Below are 14,478 nucleotides of genomic sequence, written 5' to 3' on the forward strand. Positions count from 1 at the left end.
ATGGTGGATGTCCTCTCTGAGTCCCCTTGACCTTCTTCAAAATGAGAACAACTGGCTTTGGATTTATTATCCAATTATTTGTTGGATATTATTTATATATCATCCAATTATTATGCAATCCTTGAATCCCAAAGACCATCCTTAGAGCAAAACATGCTCTTTGAAGGCCGAGGACATGGGAAAGCATGGTTCTCCACAGGGAGGGGAGTGGGAGTATCTCAAACTGGGAGATTTGGGCAACTGGGCAGGGTGAGAATACAGGACATGAGGGTAGGCTGTGTGTAACTCTGTTGTGTCTGGGAGAGAAGCTGCCCTCCCCAGGAAGTGGGATTTAACAGGAGGTGCCCCTGACTGAGTTGGCAACTGGACGGAGAAGGCAATGGCAACCCACTCCAGTCCTCTCTTTTCACTTTCGTGTGTTGGAGAAGGAAATGGCAACCCACTCCAGTATTCTTGCCTGGAGAATCCCAGGGACAGGAGAGCTGGGTGGGCTGCCGTCTATGGGGTTGCACAGAGTTGGACACGACTGAAGTGACTTAGCAGCAGCAGCCCCTGACCAACCCATATTAGTCAGCCTTGTGTTGGTGCCAGGGCCCCAGGTTCCTACCAAGTCATACTTTAGAGCTAGCCCCAAGCTTCCCTGTTTATCACGGAAATTAATAAAAAATAAAGTGAGCTTTCATCAAGTTGCATCTTAAGAAGCAGTTCAACCCAATGCATTGTGGTGGACCATGCAGGAAAGGCCTTCTCTCTTGGAGGCTGGGGTGGGGGGGTTCTGAGGTAATACATGACTCAGCCCATCATGGGAGACCCTGTTGGCTGTGACAGGCCTGGTTCTCACCCAGGGTAGGAGCAAGGTGGTAGGCTTTTGGGTGTGTGTGTGTGTGTGTGTGTGTGTGTGTGGAGTGTATACAGAAACTGTCACACCCACACCTCACATGCACCCACACCCCACATGCCAGAGCAGGGTGTAGTCATTTGTTGTCCTTACCTTAACCCTCTCATCATTTTCAGAAACACTGAGGCTTGATGTGCTGGGTCCTAAGGACATGGTCCAGAAATGCTCAGCAGACCTACAGGGCACACTTTCAACCTGCTTCCCTTTATCCGCCCCCCATATTTGGGCATCGTGGACTCCAACCAGGTCACATCTCTGAACAGTATGTATTTCCTAAGGGGAAGCAGGGGCTATGTCCAGCTATGTCCAATCTCCGGGCTTGTATTCATAAGCCCATACCGCCTACCCACAGTACCCTCTGGTGTATTTGCAAGTTGCATGACTTGGTCAGGGAATTTGGGATTAATATGAGTCATTAGATGACTACTTTCCCAAATTAAATAAGAAGCCACAACACTAAATATGATCCTGAACATTTAATCTCTGCTGTTTCAGAAGACACTTTAGAGCTTGAAGAGCTTTCAGGTTAGACTTCTGCTGGTGACTGCCGGTCCTGAGGGTGCTGTGTGGATGGACAAGGGCCCTGCTGGAGGGGAGGGGCCTGCAGTGTGGGCAGGAATGGGAGCCCCAGCTCTGATGTCAGCTCTGTCACTAATGGCACAGTGACCATGATGAGTCACTTCCCTTCCCTAACAGGATTGGATTAGAGTGTCTCTACAGTCCCTCCCAGCTCTGACAGTCTATAAATAAATAATTAGCAGAGAATGTAATGTGCTGATTTTCCATAGGAATTGAGGAAATCAAAAAATAACTTGCAATCACATAGACAAAGGCTTTCAAGAGTTTCTTGGTATATACAATGTCTCTAGGCTTGAGTTCCTAACTCACTGTTGACCCAGCCCTGGCTTCAGTCCTGTGCAGATGGGAGATCCAGAGCAGGAAAAACAGGGATCTCGGAGTCAGGGCCCGTCATAGTTTATTACTGAATTTAACAAGCCCAAGGACAAGACCTTCCCCAGGGGAAGTGTGATGTGTAGACATTCATCCCGCCTCCACAGACCAACAAGATTGTCAGGATGTGTCTGATCCTCAGGACTAAGGACAGTGAGAGAGGGCTGCAGACAGACTCCTTGGCTGTGGGCCCCTGTCCAGAAGGCCAGAAGCGAGAGGGGACTCCAGCAAAGGCTGAGCCAGTCTCCATCCACTGCCGGGATTCTGAGGGACCCACGTTTCACGTGACCCTGCATTTGCCTAATGTCACGGGTACAACTATTGTCTCATTTGACTATTTTTCTCAGGCTCAGCCATGCCTTTTCACTCAGTTCTAGGCTGAACTCTACCCGACATAAGAAAATTTTCAACCAGAGCAGAATTCTGAGCAATGACTCCTTGTGTCATATAAATAGCATCAGTGATATGTACAGCGAATAATACACACACACACACACACACACACACACACACACACACACACGCATAGCCTCCTGTGGAAATCCTCTTCAGGATTATTTGCGCAGGCACTGAGGGCTTCCCCTGTGGCTCAGACGGTAAAGCGTCTTCTGCAATGCAGGAGACCCGGGTTCAATCCCTGGGTCAGGAAGATCCCCTGGAGAAGGGAATGGCAACCCACTCCAGTACTCTTGCCTGGAGAATCCCATGGACAGAGGAGCCTGGTGGGCTGCAGTCCATGGGGTTGCAAAGAGTCGGGCACGACTGAGTGACTTCACTTTCATTGGCACAGCTTCTCTGAATATAAATGTGTGCTCCAGTCTCTCTCCCAGAGAGAGGAGACCACTGGAGAGGAGCTGACCCCGTGTAGCTCCTGAGTCGAGCTCTGGGCCCCAGCCCGGGCAGTGGGGTGCGGGGCGGGGCTGTGTGGCTGGGGCTGGTGGCCAGTGGCCTACTCCTTCAGCAGGCCCAGCTTCTTCAGCGCCTCCCTTCTGTGTTCATCTGACACCCCCTTGGGGGAGATTCTGACACTGACACAGGGGGGCCGGGGCAGCTTATCTCGGCTCTGCCCCTGGAAAGACAGGCGCTTGGGGCCCCCCTCCTGCTCCAGGTCAGCCAGCTTGCCCACCTGGATACCCTCGAAGTCCTTCCCGGTGCCCAAGGAGGCTGGGCGCGGCCGGGAATTACGCAAGACGCTGGGCGAGATCCTGTCCAGGAAGGAGCCTTTTTCCAGAGAGGTGCTGGTTTGGGGGCTGGAAGCCTTCTCGGCTGAGAGGTAGCTGCTCAGCCCGATGCCTGACCGTTCCAGGGTGTTGGACTTGAAGCTCATCTGTCTGAGGCCAGGGACGCCGCTCTCCTGGAGGGTTAGCCCGGAGTCTGGCTTCCGCTGAGTCAGGGGACTGTGTGCCCGCGGGCCCTTCGGGATAGGAATTGGTGTGGATTTGGCAGCTGGAGCTGTCCCCGGAGTGGATTCCTGGGCGGGAACCAGAACCTTGCCTGGAGAAGGTGGCTGGGCCAGAGCTGGTGCTTTCCCTGGAGAAGGGCCCTGCGTGGGTGCAGCGGCCGGGGCCCTTCCGGGGACCTGAGCTGGGGCCGGGGACACGGCCTGAACGCCAGTCTCCTTGAGCCTGACGGAGGGCCTACTTAAGCGGGGGCTGGGCTCCTCCTGGTCCTGCGGCAGCCCCAGCTTCTCCAGTGCTTCCCTGCGTGCTTTCCTCTGCTCCTGCAGCGAGGACGAGGCGGGGCTGGGGTCCCCGGGCGCAGCCTCCGAGTGGCGGGACAGCCGGTTCTGGGGGTCGCTGTGGAAACTGCTGCGGCTGCTCTTCAGGACAATGTTTGGCGGCAGTTTCCGGGGCTTAGGGGCCGTGAGGGGGGCCGGCCGGGCACTTGGATGGCCCCCTGACAGGACGGCCGCATCTCCAGAGCCTGCATCCCGAGAGGACACTAGGGGAGGAGGCCGAGGTGGCACAGGTTCCCCGGTTGAGCCTTTCTCACTGGCTTTTTGGGACATGGCCTCTGGAGCAGGCTCCCTGTTTCTCTGGGAGCTAAGTGATGGGTGGACCTGGGGCCTGGGGCTCAGCTCCCCTGGTCCTCTGGGCAGGCTGCCTTGCCCACGCTGCTGGGGCTGAGTGTCCCGGAAAGCCTCCGGTGGGGGAATGAGTGCCCCGTCCAGCTCAAGGGCAGCGTCTGGGGGTGTGGCCAGTGTCTGCCTGGGCTCACGGCTCTGGCTGACCTGCTCTGTCTCAGGTCCCGAGACAAGTCCCTCGGATCCCCCTGGATTATGGCTGTTAGTCAGGGTGGTGCTTTTTCTGAGGTTCTGGTTTCTGCCGATGTGGATATTTCTGGGGAGGCTGTAGGAGCCAGACCTGAGGCCCAGGCTTTGGGGCCCAGGTGGATGAGCTGAGCTGAATGGAGTCACTCTTTTTGGCTCTGGTACTCGGCCAGTTATTTCCTCTGGATGTCCTGTAAGAGTCAGGGGGACAGGTGAAGAAGAGTAGGCAGTGAGAACCCTGGTGTCAAGGGGAAAGAAAACACCTCCCACACTCTGATCTCCAAGTCGCAACAGATGGGTTTTTGTCTGCTTGTTGTTGTTGTCTCTTTGTTCTTGAAGGACAACGCTTTTGTCTGGATATTATTTAGACAACAGATCAATCTTAGCAGATTTATTTCAACCAAGGGTTAGGATTTCCTGGTGGCTGGGCAAAGGGCAGCCCAGACAGCTCTGTGTCCCTGACTCAGGTACTTCCTAACCTCTACAGATACAGGATGGTTGGGATTCAGGACAGTCCCTCTCGCTGTCCTGGGGCTCCTAGGTAACTGAGTCCAGTGGAAAGCACTGAGCTTAAACAGCATCAACAAGTGATTTACTCTTGCCTCACCAGGCATCTGCCTTCTTCCACCTCCACTTCCTGTAAACACCTGGATGACTCTGTAATGGCCACAGCTGTGTCTGCGCCACAGGGTGATATGAGCTCTTCCCTTCCAGTGAGTAAGCACAAGCATCAGGCCCACTGGGCCAGGAAATCAGCGCCAGGCAGCAGGGGCAGTCCCACGTCCCCACTTCCTGCTGTATCACCACAGACAGAGGGTCTAACATATTGTCAATAAATACTTGCCAAGTGTATGAAGAAGTGATTGCAGTCCTAATACCAATGGGACTGTCTTCTTGGGATGTATGGCCACACTCACATGCCATCTTTGTCTCCATCTACTGAGCCGCAACATCATTTCACACTCTCTCACAAGGCCCTCAAGGTGCCACCCACTGAAATTAAGGGAGCCCCTCCCTCTTCTTATCTCCTGCAGCCTCATCCTCTGGGTCACCCAGATTAGCTCCCCAGACTGACTCAGGTTTTCCAGGGCCAACCACCCACCCCTCGCTGCTTCTCTCCCCCACCTTGGTGGTCATATGGCTTTAGAATGTCTCCATAAGAGAGTGGGAGCTGGTCAAATCCCCTTCCCTCCTAGACTTTTGATACTTCATACAAAGGCACAAGAAGCTATCTTGGACAATCCCTCCTTCCCTCCAGGGACAAGGTTTTATTCTAGCCACAAGTAGAGAGGAGAGTGCTTGTTCCTTCTTCTGCCCATGACTCTTAGAGCAGAGGGCAGACAAGAGGGAAAGCGGCCAGGAGGATGTAGTCTTTTTTTGTTTTTTTTTTAGACAGTCTGTCTTACCCTGGGGGGCAGGCTGGGTCTTGGGCAGTGCTCGGGGAACCTGGGGAGTTGTGGCTTGCTCAGACTTTTCGGTGGACAGCCCGCTGTCAGCCTCGGTGTCCAGGGAACCAATGGTTTCCTCCAGGAAGAGCAGACACTCCTTCTCTTCAGCGGACAGGAAGTCGTAGCTGCTGTCACTCTGGAGTGAGGAGAGGGCGGGGGAGCTGTGACAGGCAGCTCTCCAGAAACTGGTGGGGCCCAAGAGCCACCCTGCCTTGGGGAAGGAATGCCGAAGAACCGGACACCTGCCCACCATGCCACTCTGCAGACCTGTTGGAGCTGCTTCCTGAAGCCGCAAGCACCAGGAGGGCAGAGCCTGTCGGGCTGCGGTCCCCCTGGCACCCAGCTCTGACAGCTGGGCAGGCAGACTGCAAAGGGCTTTTCATTTGCTAAGTCCTGGGTGGAACGCTTACGGGCACAGATTAGAAGGTCCTGGGTTCTACTTCCTCTGTGTGACCTATGTCAAGTACTTCAACTTTGTGTATAACATAATGATTTGATCTTACACCTGAAGCAATACCTAAAATGGTATTGCTTTGAACTTTTCAAAGTACTTCTGCATCCTTGATCTGGCATGTCAAGGACAGTATGAGAACAAACAGGAAAGAGAGTCAACTACTCGCTGCCAGGCCAATAGGAACAGTGGCATGACTGGTCACAGATAAATTCACTAAATAATTTATACTTGACTTTGAAATGCATTCCACGCAGAATTTTTCTTCCCCTTGTGTATTTACTTTCCTGATGGCATTTGGCTCTGGCTAACATTAAAAAAAGTGTGCATTTCTTAAGCAAATATTAACTTAAGGCAGGAAGGTGGACAGACTGGTATAGGGAGAGGGGAGAGCAACTTAGTGTTAAATATTATGCAGAAATTGAGATACATGTTTTTATTATGAAAAAGCACACAGGCATGTTTGGAAGAACAGGTTATGGCCATTTCAGATTCTTACTGCCGTGTTCTGCAAAGCCAGGAAGATCCATTGAATAGCTGTTCTCCAAAGTTGAAGGTTGAAGGGAGGACAAAAAGGGCAGATGGGAATACAGGAGATTTGGCCTGAGTCCCTTCCTAGTGTCTCTACCCTTCTTCCTAATGTTTGAGTCACTGCAGAGTTATATATTCTTCAGACTCATTCAGATGGCCAGGAAAGATTTTGAGAAAACCCTGAAAATATCTCAGGCGGAGGGGAAATGGTTGTTGGAATGACTTTTCCAGTCCCTCAGGCTCCATAAGGAGTCATCTGTCAGTTGATTGAGGGAGGCCTACATGTCAAGGGAAGTCCCAAATATAGCCCTTAGAAGCCTTGATGCTGGCTCCAGAGGTTCTGTGAACAAAATCTTCTTTATTGCCCTCTTCTTCCTAAAATAGTCTTGCCAAGACTCCAGCTCTGAATTTCTCCTTTGTGGGTGATTCATTTTGACAACCTTTAACTCCTGCCACATTCTGTGTCCAGTGCTATGTAACTATTCACGTTGGTCTCTGCCTAACAGACAGGAAGCTATCTCTGTCGCCCCATCATCTAGGGTCAATAAGAAATTATATACAGATTGTCTGCACTTTCAGCTTCTGTGCATTATGTGCTGCTTTTTCTACTCCATTTTTACGTATTAAAACTCACCAACTAAACATCTTCAACATTCAGTAGAGATCATTATGATCTTTAAACTTTGAAATATCTCTACATATAGGATATAGAGCAATAAAGTATACATTATCAAGGGTTATCATGTATGTGATAAGCACCTATAACAAAAGAATGCTTATATTTGGACATAGGGCAGACTTATTTTTTGACACCAATCTTATAGTAATTGAGATTTAAATCCATGCCCAGAAAAACTACAACTTATTACATGTCACAAATAAACACAATGATTTTGGAAGATTCTCAATCTCTACTTACAGATAGGCTATTTCTTTTCTAGATAGAGGCAGGTACTAAATGCTTTACATGTGTTTCATTTATTCCTCTCAAGAACCCTATGAATTCAGGATTAACATTATCCTCATCTTAAAACTGAAACTTGGAGAAATAAAGTAATTTGCCCAAGATCATGGAGCTTCTATATAGAGAACCCAGATCTGCTTGGCTCCAGAACCCAGGCTCTTAACTGCTATGTGCTGTTTGATCTTTGTGAAAGACTGAAGTGAGGCTGCTCATTGCAGAGGACTTGAGGAATCCACAGGGATCTACACTCTGTTTTCACTGTGGCCTGAGATCACTGACCCATTCTCTCATCTGAATTAAACCTCCCAACCTAATGAGAACTGGGAAAAAGTCTCATTTGTCTTATTACTGTCTGGGGTTGTCCCACCCTATTCTCTATAGAAGCGGGGGTGACTCAGAGGCAAAATACTGCCTGGCGTGCTTCACTCCCTGACGAGGAAGATGAAAGACAAGGAGCAGTGAGCAAGGATGGTGGTGGGCAGGGCAGGGCAGGGCAGGGCAGGGTGCAGAGAGCGGGCCAGGCTGCAGACAGAGAGAGTACGTACAGATCCAGAGCGGGTGGAGGTGGTGCTCATCATACTGTCGCAGCTGCCGACGCGGGTCGCGGGTTCCAAGCCAGGCCCTGCTGGCCACAGCTCTCTCTCGGGCATCGCCTGAAGCAAGGTGCAGGGGTGGTGAAAGGGGCTCCCAGAGGGGAAGTGAAGGGAAGTGAAGAATGTCCCAGGCTGGGCCTGAAAAGAGAAGAATCAAAGCCATGTGTGAGCTGAGCCAGGCTCCAGCGAGGCTCTGCCCAGGCCCTGGAGCAGCATGGCGCCCGGGACACCAAGCAAGCAGAGAGCTGGAAGGGGCCATGCTCAGCCATGCCCAGACCCTGGCCCCCAGCCTGCACCAGGGACACACAAGCTGGACACACATGTGCAGGAGGACGGACGTAGGTGGTGGAGAAGCAGGTCAGCAGAAGGGAGGCTCCATCGTTTCTCTCAGTCACTTTTTTTCTCTGAACCAGGGAACTTAACCTAGATTTTCATTACTAGCATTGGTATTACAGGGGTTAAACCTTGGGTTCTGAAGAGTAGCTGGATCTGGGTTCCAATTCCAGTTCCAACATTTACAGTGATGTGATTTGAGGCAAATTACTCTGAGTCTGTTTTTCCTCGTTAAATAGGGTTAATAATAATTAGATTAAATGAGAACAGTTAGCACAGTTTAGTTGGTAGTAAATTAGCAAATGCTTAGGAATAAATGAGTAACTACTACTGTTTTTGTAATAAGAAAAAGACAAGATCCAACTTGGATCAAAGTAGACTGAAGCAAGGGAAACAAAACTGTTGTTGTTTTTTTAAAGGAACAGGGGCAAAATAGTACCTACCTCAAAGGGTTGTCATGAATTTATAATGAGATACTCCATTTAAAACACTTTGTGCAGTGTGCAGCCCTGTAATTGTCAGCTGCTACCATAGCCACATCATCAACATCCTCGCGATGGGTCCCACCACAGCCACCATCATCACCCAAGTCTGGGAGGTGTGTGCATGGCACCCCAGTGGTTGACACAGACCTAGTTCCTCTCTCATGCATCACCCCCTCTGAGGCTGCACGTATTCCCAATGAGGTTCCCTAATCTGTCTTGAACAAGAGCAAAGTCCTAGGTAGCTTCCTTCCAACTCCAACTCACAGGGAAAGAACGGCTTCAATTTCATTGTGCCAACAGAAATAGCAAAGGAAGGTTAGTGCCATCTGTCTTCAGGAAGTCCTGGGGGTTTTCATATGCCTGTCCGTGGGGAAAACTCCACCACAGTTGGAAAGGCCAAAGGTGACTCTCCCATGTTAAAATGAAATTCTAGAAGAATTAAGATTAAAAGACAGTTCCAAGATCAAGAAAGGACATGGGGGAAGAGTTTAGAATTAGAATATAGTTTGTTGGATTCTGAATCCATGTTTTCCTCACAATGCCATGTCTTATTTTCTACCGTCTTTTCCTACGCTCCCAGTAAGAGGAAAAATGTCCTGGAAAACTGAATTTGATTTGACATCTTGAGATTTGGGGTTCAGATTCTAGGGAAGGTTGTCTTTTCAGCCTGTACCAACAGTTGCTTCCAATGCCAAAGTCAGGTTTGGGCTGTGCTGGGGGAGTCAGCCTGCCAACCACCTCAAGCTGACAAGCACAAGGCCTCCCAGAGCTCCTCTCCTGCTGGGGTGGAGGCCCTCAAGTGCCACAGGCAGGGAGGGGCAGAACAATGGAGAAGGAAGAGGGTCAATCCCTTGTGAGCAAGGTATGTGTAGTTCACGAGGGCCCAGAGCCTCTTAGGAGACAGAGAGGGGACCAGAGGGGACAGAGATGAAGTGCAGTGATGAATCAACATGGGTGAAGATAACTCCTGGGTTTCCTTCACAAGTTTCTTCACTAGTTCCCCATTATCCAAAACCCCAATGAAACAAACGTGAGAAGTCATGCGAGGTGAAGTTCAGTCACCTCAGCTAGCCTCTCCCTTAATGACTGACTAGGTCACTGACTTCCAAAGGTACTAACTCATTTCTAACATTCTGTAGGGTTGAGACCAACAAAGAGGATCCATCCCTCATCTCTCATCCATTAGCCTAGGCACACAGAAGGCACTCAAAAAATGCTAGATGAAGACACTTGTCGTTCATTCTAGAGTCTACTGAGTTGCACTGTTAGAAGGTCTCTCTTTTGGCTTATACACTATTACTGAAAGCTCTTTTCCAAATATTTTATTTCCCAGAAAATATGTGCCTTAATGGAGTTTTGGGAAACACCTTCAGTTACAGTAACATTTATCAGCCCCAGTAGGCCCAGGGCATGCAAAACTTTATTAAAACAAAGGTATTGTTTCCAAGAAGTCAGTGTAGGTCCAAGGGTCTGTTTTATTGGCTCTAGCTTTCCTATCTGTAACATTGGGGCAGTAACTGTTAAAAGTGACTCACTGTAATTAATGGAATGTTCTCTGTGAACAGATGAGCAGATGCTGCCTTTTCCTTTCAGAGAAAAATGACTGCCTTGTTCTTCCAAGCATGCATCAGACTTTACAGGGGTTTGCTAGCCTCTCCTTCCTCCAAGGGAAGCCTATTACACTCTCACTTTGGAACCAAGGATGGCTTGAAGCAGCTGGAAGAGATAGAAACAATATGAACAGCACTGCTTCAAAAAACACAGTAGGGTATAGTCTATAAAGTGCTTTCAGATATGCTAATTGAGTTTTTTTTTTTTTTTTAAACTGCTAGCTTAGGCAGGATGTGATATTTTCTCCATTTGACAGCTAAGAAATCTGGGGTTCTTTCTAACCCCTTCCTATGGGAAGTATGAAACGATCTATGTAACTGCATGTATGGGACAGCCTGTGGCTCCCAGCCCTTCTAGAGGGTATCACAAAGGCTTTCCACATGCAAGAGGGCCATGTACCTAAAAAAGGACCATTGGCCACCCTTGATTAAACACTGAAAACCCCAGGAACATCCTCTTTTGAAAATTCAGCTTTTTGTCCCAACAACAGATATTTCCAGAGTAAAGAAATGACATTAAATGCCGCTGACGCTCAAGTAAGCATGACAGAATCACCACAGAGATTAACCTGAAGCTGAAACCAAAGCCAAATGAGCCCCAATGTGCTTCCACCTCCTCTCCACACCCAGTGTTCTGATCCTCAAAGTCTGAACTGTGAAGACGCCTTCTCTTCTTCCTACTCTCTCTCCTTCCCTCACCAGGCTGACCTGACCTGGATGCTGCATTTCCTTCCACCAACTTTACAAGCTTGAAACTTGGGGGTTGTTTCAGGGCGGCCATTGAAATCTGTGGTATTTCTACTTGATAAGTGGAGCAACAGGCAAAACACTCAAGGTGAGAGTTTGGTATCTTTCAATACTGACCTCTTTGGGCAGCTTGAGGGGAGAAAGGAGTGGATTAAGAGATGTGCACAGCCTGTATCAGGGTCACCCGTGCAAAGGCATATTAAATATTAACTACTCCCTGAAGCCAGCCAAGCCTTGGAGGAGAGTAAAAAAATGGCATGTGGCATTCTGGTGTCTGGACGGGGTGGGGTGGGAAGAGGGCTTCAGACTCACTCCTATTTGGCTTCTCTGTACCTCCTGAACAATCTGAAGGCCCTCTTGCCACCCTCCTCCCATGAAACCACCCAAAATCCTCTAAGAACTCATCTCTCTCCCCAGTGGTCAAAGAGATTTCCTATCTCCAGGTCTCCAGTTCTCCTGCTGACCAGTCAAATGTGCCTTGGGCTGGAGAACATCCTAAGAAGGCCAAGAAGACTAAAAGTTGCACTGTATGTGTATCCCTCTCCACAAGCACATGGGCAGGTTTCCATGTAAGTTTAGGCAATTATATAGTTGCCTCTTTCACCAGTGGAGTTAGAGAGGGTGGGGTGGAAACATCCCCTGTGCAGAAGAGCTTTGCTTGATATCGCAGCTCATCTTTATTGTTGACAAGGTCACCATCTGTGGCAGCCTTCAGTCAGTGAGCTTGGCGGGCTGGTTCTGGGGTGTGGGCTGAACTAGAGCCTAAAGGTTCAGGTGCCAGGAATTCATTCAGGGCTTGCGTGCCACGCTCTGGGATCCTGACATTAGATCTTCCCACTTCCTTTTTTTCTGGAAGCAGGAGGAAAAGGCATGAAGTTAAGGAAGAGAGTGTTAACCCCCACAAGCTAGATGACGGAGAGCTGACTTATTACTCTGACTTGACTTCTACACCCAGTGTCCATGTGCGGGGAGACTGCCACACATACTGCCAATTGGGACACCTGAAAGAACGCGAAGCAAACCACAGCACTAGTCTGGTTCTCCTCTCTGGACCTTGCCACAGTGCATTCTAATAGGAATTCCTACTAGATTTGACATGCTCTGGTGAAGTATTAATGTGGGTGGGGCCCTGGCACAGTTGAGTAGCTTCCAGTTTGCCAGTCCTTGTGTCTATTAACAGGCAAAGTAAGAAATTTAATGAGGTTGAACTCAAATAGGCTTGACTTTGCAACCAGATTATCCGTGGGTTTCCAAAGATGAGCTGGTAACCTGACTTGGAGTTTTTCCAATGTAACCAAACCTCACATCGCCTTACAAACAACCTAGCATGGCTCACACCTTCCACACCCTTCCACAAGGAGCTCCATTATCGCACGCGCGCGTGCACACACACACACACACACTGAACACACACACACCACACTTTTTATTTAAATAAAGATAGACATTGAGTTGATAAAGCTATGGGAAAATTTCCTGTTAGAAATGCAATGGAAAAACAAAGCACTTTTCCTCCCCTGGGCGATTTTCCATTTCTACTCCACCTACTCCAAATATTCTCTTCCAAAATCACAACTCAATTTCAATTGCGCAGAGTTGGAAATTTCTAAAGCAAACCTGTATTCTTTTCTTTTTGCCTGCATAATATGCTTTATCCAACCTAAACAGGCAGATGAAAAAAAAAAAAAGAAATAAAAAAATAAACAAACGCGTCTCAGCCCTGGTCTCCAGAAAAGCACTCCTGTCTCCAGCTATCAACCTACTCTGGTGCCCTACTGGACTCAGAGAGTTGAGGAAGAGAGAGGAAAGTTATAAAGGGCTCAACTCTGTAGTTCTGACTTCCCACGAAGACCCCGACTCTTGCTGCAGAGTAAGCAATAGTTGGTTAGTAATTAACTCACCTTCAATGGGCGGGTGACTGAAGAGAGGAAAAGAAGAGAATACCCTCGTATTACAAAGGGCGAAGACGGAGACGGAGACAGAGGCAGCGTGCCCAGTCTCCTACTGCTTTCGTCTTCTGACCTCTTCCTGACTCACCTGGACAGGTAAGGGCTTCATCCGCGCGGCCTCACCCCACCCAGCCCGACTCCCAGCCAATCCCAGGCCTCCCTCCCCTCGTCTGCTTCCAGCTGTTTCCCCGGGGAGGGCGCGGGCGGGGTCGGCTCACTTGGCCAATCGCCTCCGGCCCTCCTTCCCTCGCTGAGAGCCAATAGAGAGCCTTTAACCACAGCCAAGGGCCGGGAGGAGGAGCCGCTGGTTTGGGCTGAGGCTTGGACAAGAGATGGCCTGTTATCCCTTTTAAAAATCTTGATACAGTTGATTCAGAGACACGCAGTCCACTGGGCAGTGTGCTTTTCCGTGCGCCTGTATGAAGCTTGAATTTCTATCTGTAACTACCTTCTTCTTCTCGAAGTATTCCCCTGAATTATTCAAGGTAAAAATCCTTTGTGACCAGTTTTGCTAGTCGCTTTTCCAGTCTTTCAGAGACACTGTCGTCCTTAAGTGTTTTCCCAGCAGCTCATAATCCTAGCAGCTCCACTCAGGACCACGGATGAAGGCGTCTAAGGACAGGGACGCTGGCCCTGAGACACCGTGACAAAGATCTTCGGGGGGAAATAAAACTGTTTTCTCTCTCAGGAGATCCCTATTCTGATGAAAAAACGGACCGGACAGCCTTGAAGGAGAGAACATGTACGCCGTCGTTTGGGTCTCTGGTCTTTTAGCTGTGTGTGGAAGGTAGCAATGAATATGAAGAAATAAAAACGAAAGAAGCTACCAATCAGTTCTGCAACTCCTATCTCCTTCCAATGGCAGATTTCTGGTACCTGTAGTTAAAAGATCTGGAAGAAAGTAGGGCGAAGATAGTAGGTGAGAGAATCCAAAGCTTTCAGGAAGGAGTCTTCCTCTAGGAATGGCAATCACTTTCACCAGATATACCTTTTGCTTGGAAACTGGATTTTCCTGGATATATGGTATCCTCGATACCAAAGGGCAGGAAGAAAAATTAAAATGAATGCACATAGTAATTGCCAACATTTTGTTAAAACTCTTGCTATGCACTGGGAATTGTGTTGTGCTAAGCATTTTCATACATCATTTCATTTATTCTTTATTTGAAAAGTAGGCACTATTATTATACAAATTTTTACAAAAAGGAGAAATGACTTGCTCAAGATCATGTAGCTAGGACGTGTCAGA

General features: G+C 49.0%; 1 protein-coding gene across 2 annotated transcripts; it reads right to left on the bottom strand.

Moving 5' to 3' along the window:
- Window positions 1-1,359: 1,359 nt before the first annotated feature.
- On the bottom strand, window positions 1,360-13,320 carry C16H1orf116 (chromosome 16 C1orf116 homolog). Of its 2 annotated transcripts, NM_001098464.1 has the most exon segments (4): window positions 1,858-4,309; window positions 5,525-5,702; window positions 8,058-8,243; window positions 13,182-13,320. In NM_001098464.1, coding segments are annotated over 3 exon segments (1,794 nt in total). In that variant the 5' UTR covers window positions 8,163-8,243; window positions 13,182-13,320; the 3' UTR covers window positions 1,858-2,798.
- Between the last annotated feature and the right edge of the window lie 1,158 nt (window positions 13,321-14,478).

Source organism: Bos taurus, chromosome 16 (genome assembly GCF_002263795.3).
Source record: "Bos taurus isolate L1 Dominette 01449 registration number 42190680 breed Hereford chromosome 16, ARS-UCD2.0, whole genome shotgun sequence".
NCBI classification, from domain to species: domain Eukaryota; kingdom Metazoa; phylum Chordata; class Mammalia; order Artiodactyla; family Bovidae; genus Bos; species Bos taurus.

Bases quoted from the DNA above. Each gene is read 5' to 3' on its own strand.
- C16H1orf116 (XM_024976374.2), bottom strand. From the start codon at position 3,857: ATGTCCCAAAAAGCCAGTGAGAAAGGCTCAACCGGGGAACCTGTGCCA.